Source organism: Sturnus vulgaris, chromosome 5 (genome assembly GCF_052056855.1).
Source record: "Sturnus vulgaris isolate bStuVul1 chromosome 5, bStuVul1.hap1, whole genome shotgun sequence".
Lineage (NCBI taxonomy): Eukaryota > Metazoa > Chordata > Aves > Passeriformes > Sturnidae > Sturnus > Sturnus vulgaris.
This window is the reverse complement of record NC_142247.1, coordinates 31,049,030-31,062,171: the sequence shown is the minus strand read 5'-3', so window position 1 is coordinate 31,062,171 and position 13,142 is coordinate 31,049,030. Positions and strand designations below refer to the sequence as shown.

The following is a 13,142-nucleotide window of genomic DNA, read 5'->3' as shown; positions in this document are numbered from 1 at the left end:
TTTGTTAAGCTTTGCTCCTTTATTGACCAGAAGAGCATGAAGCAGAAATGTACTTCCTCCCTTGTGAAGTCATTATCCCACGTTAGGAGATCCTATAGTCCGAAAAGTTTAGATGATGGATCTGTCATGCAGAGAGCTAACCCTGTTTAAACACATTTGGCTTCACTTTCCTGTGTTTAGTAGAAATGTAATTTTAAATGTCTGAGCCCTAGAGAGTGTTGAGATTTCTACAGGGTGTGTCTCTTTGGAAAAGGGAATCAGCTAAAATTCTTGCTCCAAATGAAGAAGCAGGAGCTCAGGTTCAAGCCCATGTTAGCAATGAGAGAGTCCAGGACTTAGAGGAGGTATTTAATCAACAGCCTGTACTAAAGCCAGTGCTCTTCTCTCTGTGTCACCCGTGGCTCCTGAGTGGGGCTAGAACAAGAATGTCAACATGTAATTTAACCACAGCTGGATTTTGGTGTGGTTTGCATGCCTTATAATTTCTATTTAATTTGAAGTTGCTTTATGAAGAAAAGAATGGGTTCTCTATCAGCCAGCCATTTAAATCTCAATCTAGGATTTTAGAGTCAAATGAAGTTATTTTGTACATTATGCTCATCAATAAAAAAAATTGTGGGCTAATTTGTGACTTCAGTGAACCTTTAGGCACAATTTTTGATGTTATTTTGTCAAGGCAAGACTTTTTGCAAATATTGTGCAATGCTGCAGTTTGTAATTCCGTAACAATATTAACTCTTTTGAACAGAATGTCGTTAATGTTTAGCTACCATAGCACAGAGGCTCTGCTAAAACTGTATGTGTATTGCAGGAAAGGGAAACATGAGCTGCATTATCAGTCTTCAAAAACATTTAATGTAGTTAGAAAAGGCAAAAGAAGCAAACAAACAACCTCTGCATTGATAAAATGTAGGAAGAATGGAAGCAATCGCAGGACGTTAGGCATTGTTGATCTCGGGACTTGGTGGATAGAGTGTAAATATAAATCCTTGCTCAGCTTCTGCAAGGTGAACAGGTGTTATGGCCTCCAGTCCATTGATTCCCAAAATAAGACATGTGGAAAATTGCTGATCCATGAAACTCCATTAAGAGCTTGGCAGGATCCTTAAAGCATAAACAATTATGCATTTGTTGGTTAAGGTTTTAGTAAGGGTAAATGGTGATTAGAGAAATCTTAAGAGTTGGTGACAGTCTGCTAATGCAAACTCTTTCTGTTGAATGCCAACGTCATTTGTCAGGAAGTGACGGTTCAGCTATGACTTGAGGATTTGGCTCTTCTTCCTCTTGAATTGTAGCTCAGAGTGAGCAATTTCTTCTCTAGCAATACAGAATACCAGTATGAACAAGTCGTGCCTATTTTTTTGTCATTCAATTGTGTCTTATTGCAAACCATTGGATATAATCTAAGTAAAGGATATGTACTGACTATTTAAAAATTTGTCTTCAATAGGATGGCTGAAGTTTTGGTTTTTTTTCTTTTATAACTTCTACTGTATTACAACAGGGAAGAAAATTATGGATCATGTAGTGTTAAGGGCAAAGAAGATGGAAGATGGCAATTAAGAAATTTAAGGTAAATGTTTCTTGGAGAAATGTAATTTTGCTCCTTTGCTTATGCATCTGAAAATTAAAACATCTTTCTTCAAGAAACAGCAAATTGCAGGGTAGTGTGGATGTTTTTGTATTTGTCAAGCATACTGTAATCCACATTGAGCAGAAAGCCTGATTAAATTTTGTAGCAAATTCTGCTTTCTTCAGGCTTTATAGTGGTTTCTGTGACAGTCTCAAAGACATTACAGCAAGAGCAATATAAGAATGAATAATTCAATATTTTGTATATGAAATGTTTTGTTTTATATTTTATTGCAAATTTCAAATTTTGTATGTGTTTGCTGTATTTTGTGTCATGTGCAAATAGCATCCAACTAAAAGGAAAATGATGATTTTTTTTAAATTTGAAAGGAAACAACTGAAGATTTGGAGAATATTTGGAAGAAATTTGTGTGGGAAAAATGAGTCTAAGAGAAACATTGAAGATCCAGAAATGAAAGGAAAGTAGTAGTTTGATGGCAATTGATAAAATGGTCATTTTGTCTTTGGGCAGATATTTACTTATATTACATTTGTCTTTGAATTTTTCTTTTTTGCGGTGATAGATGCATATTGAAATTTTAGCTTCTAACTTAAAATGCAGTGGGGAAAAAAGAAATGTGTTCAAATAGAGTTTTTGAGAATTCTGAGTATAAGATCTCAGAATACAGGATCTGAGTATACCAGTTGCATATTTGAATAAACTGAGCAAATGCAGGTTTTAAATATACAGTCAGCATGAAAAGTAAAGATGGTATTTTGGAAGTCTCTCTACTCATTATAACTTTTTCAGTTTGAAAGTAAAGGATATTTCTTTTCACTTTCTTCATTACTATATGGCTGAAAATTTTCAGCCCAAATTAGGCACTCAGCATTGCTTGCTCCAGAGTGATTGAGGTAACAACATGAAGGAAGACTGAAGCAGGGATCATTGGGGTATTCAGACTTTTATGCTAGTGAAATATCGTCACTGATGTTGCTGTAGCTTGATTTATTTCACGTAATCTGCTATAATTATTTTTAGACTCATTAGTGGCTTTATTTATTTGCTATTTGTTCTATTGCCTTTTTTTTTTTTTTTCTGAAGCCCTGGATAAAATCTCAGCTTTCGTGCCATCCAGTGAAGCATTAAAATACAAATTCTTGAAGCTTCAGAGAATAGAAATGGGCTATAAAGGGCTTTGTTTATACAGCGACTTGTATGTCAGTTCTCGGATTCCCTGGACCTTCATTCTTGCTGCTGCAGTACCGGGGTGCCGGATGCCTTTTCCGTAGCCCTGTAATGAGGCTTTATTGCCACACGAGGTCAGCAGCTGCCGAGAAAAAGCAGGAAAAAAACTCGCTCGACTGCAATCCGTTTTCATTTGCTTTATTTAGAATACTTAAAAATCAATACATCCTTCAGAACCGTATATACAGTGTGCAAAACCAAAGGATTTCTTTTGAACGCTCAGCATCTTCAGCAAAGAGTCTTCCTTGCGAGTCACTACAGAGGGAGGATCTAGAATGGCTTTAGGGAACGTTTATTGGCTTCCCGAGTAGCGTGGGGTAATTGCTGTGGCAGAGGATGGTGTTCTGTACAGTGTGATGATGGCAGGGTTTCAGCCTTATCTTTTTGTCTCTACTAAATTGGTGATAATAAATCTAAAATGAATACCGTATTATTGCTGCGGGGAATAGTTTGGAATACAGAAATGGAAGATACCCTTCCTTTTTACTGCAGTAATAATCAATGTTCTGTCAAGGCAGGGGAGATGTTGCCTGAAAGGATTTTCCCCCTGCTTTAGTCTTTGCTTTAAAAGCAAAACACCCCCCAATAACACAGGTAAAAAACTTGGTGCTAAAGTTACTGAACAGGATTTGGGAAATAAGTATTGAGCTCTGTTATAGGCTTACCATTGGCTAATCATTTCCTTAGCATAAATCACAGTTTCCTATATGTAACTCCAAAGAAGATATTCTCTTCTCTGATAAAGTTTTAGAATAAATTTTTTTGACGGGATTTTCTGATTTACTGTTTTAACAGTGGGATTATCAACTGCAGCATCACACCTGAATCTTGGTGTTCTTTTTCCTGAAATTCATATTGTTATTTCTTGTGAGTATGCCATTTTTCCTGTCCTAGATAGTTGTGTAACATTGCTCGTAAACATTCCCTGTGTTTCAGAAGTGACTGCTTTTTAATAGTTTACGAAATTATCTTCATGCATGATTGGCACCAACTGATATTCCCGTCAAGCATTTTATCCAAAAATCCCCCTGCACTGGGCAAATTTTACAAATGATACAGACAACAATCAATTTACTGATCACCAAAATGCAGCAGGGGAGATGTAGTTTAAATATTAGGAAATACTTTTTAGCTATAACACTGATTAAATTGAAAGAACCAACTGCCAAATGAAGTTGGGTAATTGCCATCACTAGAGATTTTCCATCACTAGAGATTTTCCAGGCTATGAGTATGCATTTGTTTAGTAGGGATGGCTTAAAAATGATGCAGTCAGTTTTGCCACAGTTCAGGACTTGGACTGAATGACTCATTATATGAATGTTTTATCCCGAATAATTTAAAAAATGTCTTCCTACTTTACCCTAGCTAGGGATAAAGCAGCAGGGATGTCAGCAAAAAAACCCAGTAACATTTTCTCTCAGCGTGTGCCAAGCCTACATGAAATAAGAAACAAGTTGTAGTGAGAGAGAAGAAAGCCCAGATTGATGTGACCTTTATTATTTTAACAGTGTCTTTCAGCACAATTACAGAGTTGCAGGATTGCAGAGAACAGAGCTGGAGTATAAAATAACATAAATAAATAGAACAGGAGCCAAAGCAGTCAGCAGGAGGTGGTTGGAATTGGGCAGTGAAGGATGGGTGAAGGGTTTGCATTGGTCAAAGCCTTTATGATTCAGCCACCATAGTTGCAAATTCTGGAGAAAGGAAAGAATTTTTAAAAATATTAAAAAAAACAAAATTTAAAGAAGGAGGAAGCTTACTACAATGAATACAGAGTCACTGGGGTAGCAGAAACATCACAATAACAGAAGAGCAAAGAAATCCAAGTTAATTAAAGGGAAAGTATGATTTGGGAAATCTTACGGTGAAATGAAAGGATTTTTTGAACGTAAGGGAGAAATGCTGCTATACATGCCAGACTGTAAGACTTCTACCACTATTCATCTGAAGAGCTTGATTAGTTCCTGGTTATTTCTTTGTAAATCTCAATGGGTTGAAGGCAAGAACTAAAAATTTAATCTTGCAGTGAGATAAATTTCTTTTATATCACAGTTTGGCAAAGAGAATCATTAATGAGTCTCTCAAAGTATTCATGTCCCTTATTATAATTATATTGCGTTTAAACTCAATTTTGTATTTGTAAATTAAATGAAAAAGACAGATTATAAAAACAGAAGGCTGATACCAACCTATGTAGCAATTTTGACCATGTTGTAAGGATGAGAAAAATTCCTGTGGTGTCAGAGCCGGGATTTTACCCTGTGGCTTTTATTAGTGGTACATCCATAATATTTACATAAACATATCTATCTGCAGTTTGGGGTTATTTTATGCTTTAGTATATAAAATGCCTTTCAGCAGGGAGATAAAGCATGAGAAAGGCACATTTGTATCTTGGTGAATAGCTGCCTGGTTATAATTCCTAACTCCATCTAACCTTGGAAGAGTTACACATGAGAATACCTTGCACAGTTTTATGTGCCTCAGAGCACTGGAAATGACAGACTGGAGGGAATCCCAAGAAGGACAACAAAGACGATAAAGGGATTAGCGAGTATGCAGAGAGAGTGGTTTATGGGTTTAACATAATCAGCTGAGAGGAAAATGACAAATAGGGGAGGCAGTCGTCTGTGAAGGCTCGAGAAAAAATTACTGAAGTTTGACATAATGAAGAATAAAGCCTGGCAACTAAAAAAGAAGACGAAAATTAGACACTTTAAAGAATATTCTAGTGTTTAGTTGAAAAATGCTAAACTGTAAACAACTGAGATCTTAATTGACTGTTTTGTGCAAACAGATTGCACTTTTGATGGTGTGTCCAAAAAACATGTTGCCAAATGCAGACAAACCAGACTGAGAAATAAAAAATATCAGAGGGTTTAAATTAATTCCAAATTTATCCATCATTTTGAAAGATGGAAATCCAAATTAGGATTAGTGATGCAGATTACTTAACACAAAACATATATAAATACTGTACATGGTGGGTACATAGATTGAAAGTGTTACAAACTGAATTTAAGAGATAGCATAAAGTGCTTGTGATAAAAACCCCAGCTATTCTGGGCAGAAATGGAGAAAGGCTATGATTATTCAATCTCTATGTGAATAAGTTCTGCAGAGAGAAACATGAACTGCAATGGATCAAACCTTTTCCGAAAAGGAAAGCTAACTATGCATGTACTGTTAAAACAAGCTAAATTAAATACCTTTTATACTAATTCGTATCTATAGAATATATTTGGAAAAGGCTATTCAGACTTGCAGCCAAATATTTTCTATTATACGTTTTGATGGTGCTATTATCACTTAATAGGAATATATTTCACAGGTACTTTCTGATAGCCATCAAACCATAAAATACTCCTTGAATAATTGCAACAATTTCACTTTTCCCAGGATTTTCAATGTATTTTAAATATTTCAAAGATGTTCCAGTTGAATAATCTTCTAAATTAGTTCACTACTCATTTTTGTATCACGGTTAGTCCAACAACAGGTGGCTTGTAGAAGCATTGTTACAAAGTGTACTCATATATGCAAAACCTCTGGGATAAGGCACAGTATATCAGTCTCTTATAAATGGTTATTGCCTCTGACTGGCCTCTTAGTGGTGGAATCCTTGTGATTTGCTACATCCTTGTTTCCAGTTGTAGTTACCCTTCCAAACAAAATTAAATTATGTCTTTCTTTGCACTAATAGTGGCTTTAAATTGCAAGGATTTAGACCATTTTGTAATATAAGTTACTGGCTGTTTTGTATCAAAGCTCTGACTTAAAAGGAGAGGACTGTTTCACTGTGTTCAGTACAGTTTAGTACTATATACCAGCCTAATGCATGTCCTCTAGTATTTTACTGAAATGACAGACATGATTACAGAGGACGTGTTGTAGGCTCGTGATTTCTCTCATCAGATCATGTTTTTTACGTTTTCTTTACAACAGCAAATCTGTTTAGGAAACTTTATGAGTAATGACTTACACTAGTTTATTTTAGAAGATAGAAGAGCACAAAGCAGGATAAGAGAAGAAAGGATTCAAAATCTTTTTTTTTGTTGTTGCTATGGCTTTCACCTGACAAGGTCATGACTTAATAGTTGTAATTTTGCATGCTTAATGTCACATTTTTGCACCATTCTGATTTACAGGGATAAAAATTTGGATTTGTGGTGCCCACAGTGCATGATCTCTGCAAGTTCTCTATGTACTTTCTCAATCTATTAATATCAAGAAACTAAAAGGCGTGATTTGCATGTCCAATGCCAATACACAAAATAGATTTAAAACAACATTGTGACTAGAAATATTAATATTATTTTCTCCTCTTGCTTATAAATATTTTCCTGAAGCTAGTAGAGCTGCTTCAGCATAATTTTTCAGCCCGACCTGGAAGCTAAGGTTGCTTATGTTATGAGGTAGCCTGGCCTTGACCTGCAATTTTTTTCTGATTCATCATCTTCTGACCACATTGGCGGAATATGGAGGGGGTTTGACACTGCAAAGAAGATGATCATGTCTTACACGAACTGGCTGCAAGTTTTCATCTCTTTGAAACTGCTTCATCAGCCACAAGTTCAAACCCTGATCAGACAAGAGATAAACTGCTGAAACTATTTCAGAGTTGAATGGTCTTGCAGGAATGAGGAAAGGTTTAAAGCAAGAGACCTAAGAGAAAATTTGTAATGTGAGACCCCAGCAAGAAGAAGGCTGATTAGGTTGGGATTAATGTTTGTGATGATACATCTGAGGAAGTTGTCTCTGTGGTGTTAAAAATTCCTAAAGATCAGTTCTTACAAGTGCTGTGGGCTCCTGAGGGACAGCATTCAAGAGCCATCAGAATTAACACTAACCCCTGTGAAAGGCTGTTTGTTTGCAATAGTTTAGTGATTTAGGAAGCTGATGTTTGAAACAAAGGGTAGAAGTGATGCCTGACAATTCGGCTGCAGGGAAGCAAAATTGGTTTGCAACAGAAATACAGCATTGCAATACTGCATATGAAGTGTGGTGTACATTTGTGACTTTACATTTTATTTACATATGCAATTATATTCTTGAATTGGATTTATGGGCCAAAGGAAAAGCTGGGAAGTATCTGTCCTCCTTGTCCTTTGGTCACAGTCAGAGCTGTTAACTTTTGTATATATTTCAAGCCTTTCTGCTATAAAAATTGGCTGTTAAAGTCAAATTTAAGAAATGGAAAAGAAACTGTTTGTGTTGTATGGTAGGGATATGGTCAGAAGAATCAAAAGGAAAAAGCACATTATTCTCTTCTCATTATCAAGTGTAAACACAGTAATTTCATTTCAAAGTTAGGGAACAGTAAAAGTGCAGAAGAAAGAGATAAGAAGAGGCATTTCATATTGCTTTATTACAATGTACTGGGTTTCAGGCATTGTTTCAAAGAAAAAAGTTATGATAATCTTAAATATAAAGGTTAATGCTGTATTTTCTTGTTCAAACCAAAATCATTATGCAATATTGTTCTTTTATTCCAATTAAGATTAATTTTGATTTGCAGCCTTCTGGAATAGCTGAAAAAGTATCTGATATGAGGCTGGTGGATCAGCTGTAAGCTTACTTACCTGAATAAAGTTTTCTTTTGAAAAACTTGCCCACTGATTTTAGTACTACTATCACTAATTTCAGTATATATAAAGAAGACTCATAAAGAATATGAAATTTCAAGAAATGACATTCACACTGGATTCAGCAGCACTGCTGAAGTTTATCAGGAGCTTCACCTAAACCATAATATAGTCATGATTGGAGAAATTAAGAAGCTTTGGTCCATGAACATGGCCACAGTCACGGATAAGCCAGTGTGCATCACCTGACTGGTAAGTCAATGGCTGATTTTGTGTGTTGTCTTCTAATTTGGGAGACTGTGTTAGTTAACTGCTTTTTATTTCTCTCTTGACTTTTTTTTTTTGAGATAACATTTTTTAAAACTCGCAGAGGTTAGGTAACAGACAGGTATGAGGAGGTTTAGGTATTTTTTAGATTTCAACTTATGATATGGCTTATCGATATGTCAAAACCCTAGCAATTGCCTGCTCTCTAGGTGATTTAGTACTCTGGCCACAAACTTCTATCTCCTGCAATGAGGAAAGTTTTAGTTTAGAATTGCATCTCTTCTTGTCTCCTTCAGTGTGTTTCATTCACTCTCACTTCCAAAAAAGAGGAAAAAGGAGAAGTTTTGTATATGGGCTAAGCTGATTCATCCCAAGGGAGAATAGAAAATAGCACTAGCTTTTTAAGCAATGCTGTGAGAGGAAAGGTTGTTTTTTTCTTGTATTTCTCGTATTCAGTAAGGGGGAGTGACAAGCTTTCTTAGGTGTGAAGACACACGTAAACAATACCATAAGCTGGATAGACTTATTGTATAGAAATCCTGTAGCAAAATGGGTGTACTTTGAATTTTAAGAGCATTGCTTTGCTAAGTCATTCGCTACTTTCCTGCTACCTAAACATCAAGCAGAAATGCTGGCGCTCAGCTTTTATTCTTTCTAAACTTTATAGTCAAGCCTCCGTCTCCTTGAACTCGCAGTGTCCTGATCCTCACTCCACTGATATCAACAGACAAATTACAGTAATTGAAGTAGAGTTTGGCTGAGTACTTAGTCCTGTGCTGCGGAGTGCCCGACCCACAGCCGGGTTCTGTGAGCTCCTGCCCCCTCTAGTGTCACAACTCGGCTCGTCTTCCTCTAACACCTCCAAGCAACGTAGAGCAGGACTTGGTATTTCATTAAACCCTAATTGTGCCCTTCAGAAGGTCACAGCCTGCAGTGATTCCTAGGTTTCCTCAGTTCTTTTGTGTAAGGGTAGTATTCGGTTGTTACTGTCAAAGTTTACTCCTCTAATTACATACCATCAGCGCCAATTTTACCATCACCATCCTTATCTCCAGCAGCCAGAAGAGCCTTCGTTTCTTTGTCTGATAGGTCTCTTCCTTCTGGGGTAAAGCCCTTCAGGACAAACCTAAGGAGGAGGCATAGGAAAAAAAGGAAGGTTGGTTTGGGGGTTTTTTGCTTGTTTTTTCGCCTTCTTTAACATTCAAAAGCACTTTACTCTGAAACTGCATTTGGCTGAAGAACTACCTGTAAAGTACTGACCATTCACGTGTTTCAGAGATCCTGCAATCCAAGTGACAACACGCCAACACTCTTTAGATCATGTGTTCAGCAAACAACTGGCATAGTGCACAAATAGTAGTCAAGAGTTTGAGCTGTGTGTTACTACCCATAGTCTTGTAAAACTAACCCACAGAAAATTAGACTCTTAAGGCGGGGATATTTGAGAGAGGATGTAACTTTACTTACTTCAATTCTTCCTCTTCAATGAAGCCACTCTGATCTTTATCAAGAATATGGAAAACCTTCTTCACATCTTCCGGGCTCTTCTTTTTCAATCCTACCATCTCGAAAAACTTTTTGTAGTTAAAAGATTCAGCCGCTATAAGAGATGAAAAACCAGGGAACTGCTTAGAAAAGTCATTGAAACACACACACCAACACATACCCATGGTTTTCCTCCATGCTGCTGTTTTTCCTGCCCTGGGAGGAACAGTGGAGCCACTGTGGTAGGAGCTGTGTTTACTCACTGTAATCGTCCATGCTTCACAGGTGCTAATGGAAATAAACAAAGGGGCAGAGGGGCAATGTCCCCTCTTTGCAGATGAAGATCTGAGCTACAGAAGGATGAGACTCGTCCAAGGTCACACAAGAAGTCTGTGATAGACTTGGGAGCTTTGGGAGCTGGGGTCTAATGTGCTTGGTCTCATTTCAGTGCCCTGAACCTTTTTTTTTTTTTTGCTAAGTTTTACACACTAGATCAGACATCTGAGAGTGGACTCTGACTAATAAATATCTGTCAGTTTTTGACATTTCCAGCCCAGGAAGAAAAAAACCAAAAATGCTCTTGCTCAAGCATTGGCGAGAAGTGTTTCAGAGTGTTTCACTGTTTGGTTTTTTTCCTGGAGACTTACTAGAAATCAGTGTTACATTTCAACCGCTAAAGGAATGTGCAATCGTGATGTGTGAGCTCAGACACTGCAAGGGAGTGCTGCACGGCGCGCTGCCTGCAAGACCTTGTGAGGAGCTGTCTCCGGGGAGGAAAAAAACCAAACAACCCAGAGCCCTTGAAATCGGAGCCGAGTTTACCTGCTCCACCTCCATTGTCCTTTAACCGCAGCCGCTTTTGTCCCACCCAGGTAGCCTAACAACTGTGATGTGGATTGAAAATACCATACAGTGACCTCCAAAACGTGCGGTGGACTTTTTTTTTTTCCTTCCCCATGCATTCTTATTCCCGCCGCATTAAATTTTCCCATTACATAAAATGAAGAAGGCTCAGTCTTCCGTGATCTGCCTGAGATCTTCCTGATCTGTCATTAGTTGCTGCTAATTGCATCTGCTCGGGGACTTGGAGATGGCCGTAGAACAATGGAAGCTAATGAGTAAAACAGCTGCTGGATCGAGCAAAGCAATTTGTCGCTCCCTCTGACTCTCCGGCTTCTGAGCTGAGCCGGGCTCAGCGGGTCTTGCGCTTCTGTCTGTTCGGGAAGGTCATCGCACAGAGCAGGACAGACAGAGGCGGCTCCCCGGGATGGTGCGGTCAGCCAGGTAGTTTGGGGGAGGGGGGGGATAACGTGCATCCCGGAGCACGATTTCTGGCTTTCTTTGAGAGCAACCTTAACTACCTGAATCTCTGTAAACACGAAGAGGGTTTGCTGTCAGTTTTGGGGGTCGTGATGAATGAGAGGGGTAGGGAACATCTGATACCCGGAGGAGTCCGAGAGGGAAGTGTGGACCACTGCAGCCATTCGACCTGCAGGGAGCCCCTGCAGTCGAGCAGTGCACCCGCTTACTCTACTGTTGCCTTCTGTCCATCCCGAAAAGCAAAGCCCACCCGGGGATTCTGCATAGAAAGTACAAAAGTAGTTTCTTATATCCTTGAAACGGGAAACAGCAGTTCTGTAACATCTGAAACTAAATTTCAGGAATGAGTGGGAAGCTGCCGACATCCACTGCTGACTTCTCTATCCCACACCGAGATATAATGCAGCTTGGTTCGGCGAGGGGTTTGTTCCCTTTGAAAGTATCCTCTCGGTAGAACAAAGCCTGTCTGCAGTTACTGCTTACTTTCCTTTAAAATAAATATTTCACCTCTGTAATGTGCAGGACAACTTTGCTGAGGATGCAGCCTTGTACTTCATAAACCTGTCAGAGGCATTCAATGAACATCTGAAAACACATCCTCATTTGAAATTTTGTCTAGCTAGTTCCTCTAATCTTCCCATAGCTAAAATAAATGCACAGCTATAATAACCTGAAGAGATGAAAGGAGGAAAAGAGAGAAGGAAAAAAAAAAAGGAAAAAAACCACTCACCTGAAAAGGCTCCCACAGCCTTCTTGATATCCTCAGCGTTGAGCAAGTCAGTCATAGCCATCCTGCAACTGTTTGAACAGGGAAGCAAGTGCGAAAAGATTAAAAAGTGCTTTTCTCATCATTTCTGCTCATATGACCAAAGCTGCAGTGCTGTGTGGGGATGGCACACCGGGAAAGGCTGGACTCGTGCCAGCTCTATAGCTCTGCGTGGATAAGTGCTGTGGGCTGTCGCTCTCCAGTTTGCAGAGCCCCAAGTAGTCCACAGACGCGAGGGCTCAGCTAAAGAGAGGGCACGGGGATGCCTTTGTGGGGACTGGGGTGGGGGAGGACGCGGGTGGGGGTCGCTCCCTGGAGGCTGGATCCTAAGCCTTACTGGAGCAGCGCCAGAGTCTGCTGTGATACCGGCTGGAGAAAGAGTTTTGCCAAGGTCAAGTCCTCGGGTGCAGTGGACAAACTAGTGGTGCAGAGCAGAGCCTTTTCCTTTAGTAAGTCAGGATGAGCTTTACCGGTTATATTTGGTGATGTGTAAGGAACTGCAGCATATGCCAAGCTTCAAGCTGCTCTTGAGGTCGGGAAGCAAATGTAGCTTTTGAACACTTGCCTTATCGTTCAACCACTTTAAAACATCTCCCCCTTCTCCCTCCCCCCTCCCCTTCACACACATATTCCTTTTAGACCTTGTTTCTTTCGGGCCAGTCCATATTAAGCATCATCCTCACTGAATTAATTATCACATCCCAGCGAATCCTACAGATCCCGTTTGTAATGCACAATATGCTGCAGAATCTTCCGCGATAGGGTATGACAAAACGAGATGCGAGGTGACAACACACTCGTGAGGAGCTCCTGTGCTGTAGTGGGTTTCTCAGGCGGGACCGGGCACTTCCCATTAGCGTCAAAAAAAGAAAGCGTTTAGGATTTGTAATGTGTT

At 39.0% G+C, this 13,142-nt stretch overlaps 2 protein-coding genes across 9 annotated transcripts in view; one reads left to right on the top strand and one right to left on the bottom strand.

Annotated features, from left to right (window-relative positions):
* NCF4 (neutrophil cytosolic factor 4) overlaps positions 1–13,142 on the top strand; it is a 76,986-nt gene that overhangs the window by 30,187 nt on the left and 33,657 nt on the right. For 2 of the 6 annotated variants that reach the window (XM_088165346.1, XM_088165345.1), the window contains exon 1: positions 8,525–8,661. The exons of 3 other annotated variants lie outside the window; for them this stretch is intronic. The gene's annotated coding sequence lies outside the window, so the exon portion shown is untranslated. Of the gene's footprint in view, positions 1–8,524; positions 8,662–13,142 lie in introns of those variants that run through there. One more of the 6 variants, XM_088165348.1, reaches the window with a different exon arrangement.
* PVALB (parvalbumin) lies at positions 2,944–12,804 on the bottom strand. 3 transcript variants are annotated; one of them, XM_014885335.2, is made up of 5 exons: positions 12,718–12,804; positions 12,212–12,279; positions 10,144–10,276; positions 9,693–9,802; positions 2,944–4,518 (listed from the first exon to the last, which is right to left on the bottom strand). In XM_014885335.2, the coding sequence occupies exons 2-5, from the start codon at positions 12,270–12,272 to the stop codon at positions 4,490–4,492; spliced, it is 333 nt and encodes a 110-aa protein (XP_014740821.1). In that variant the 5' UTR covers positions 12,273–12,279; positions 12,718–12,804; the 3' UTR covers positions 2,944–4,489. The 3 variants fall into 3 exon arrangements, with proteins under 3 accessions (XP_014740821.1, XP_088021476.1, XP_088021477.1); XM_088165350.1 differs by having other exon boundaries at positions 12,585–12,739; XM_088165351.1 differs by lacking the exon at positions 12,718–12,804 and adding an exon at positions 12,381–12,465.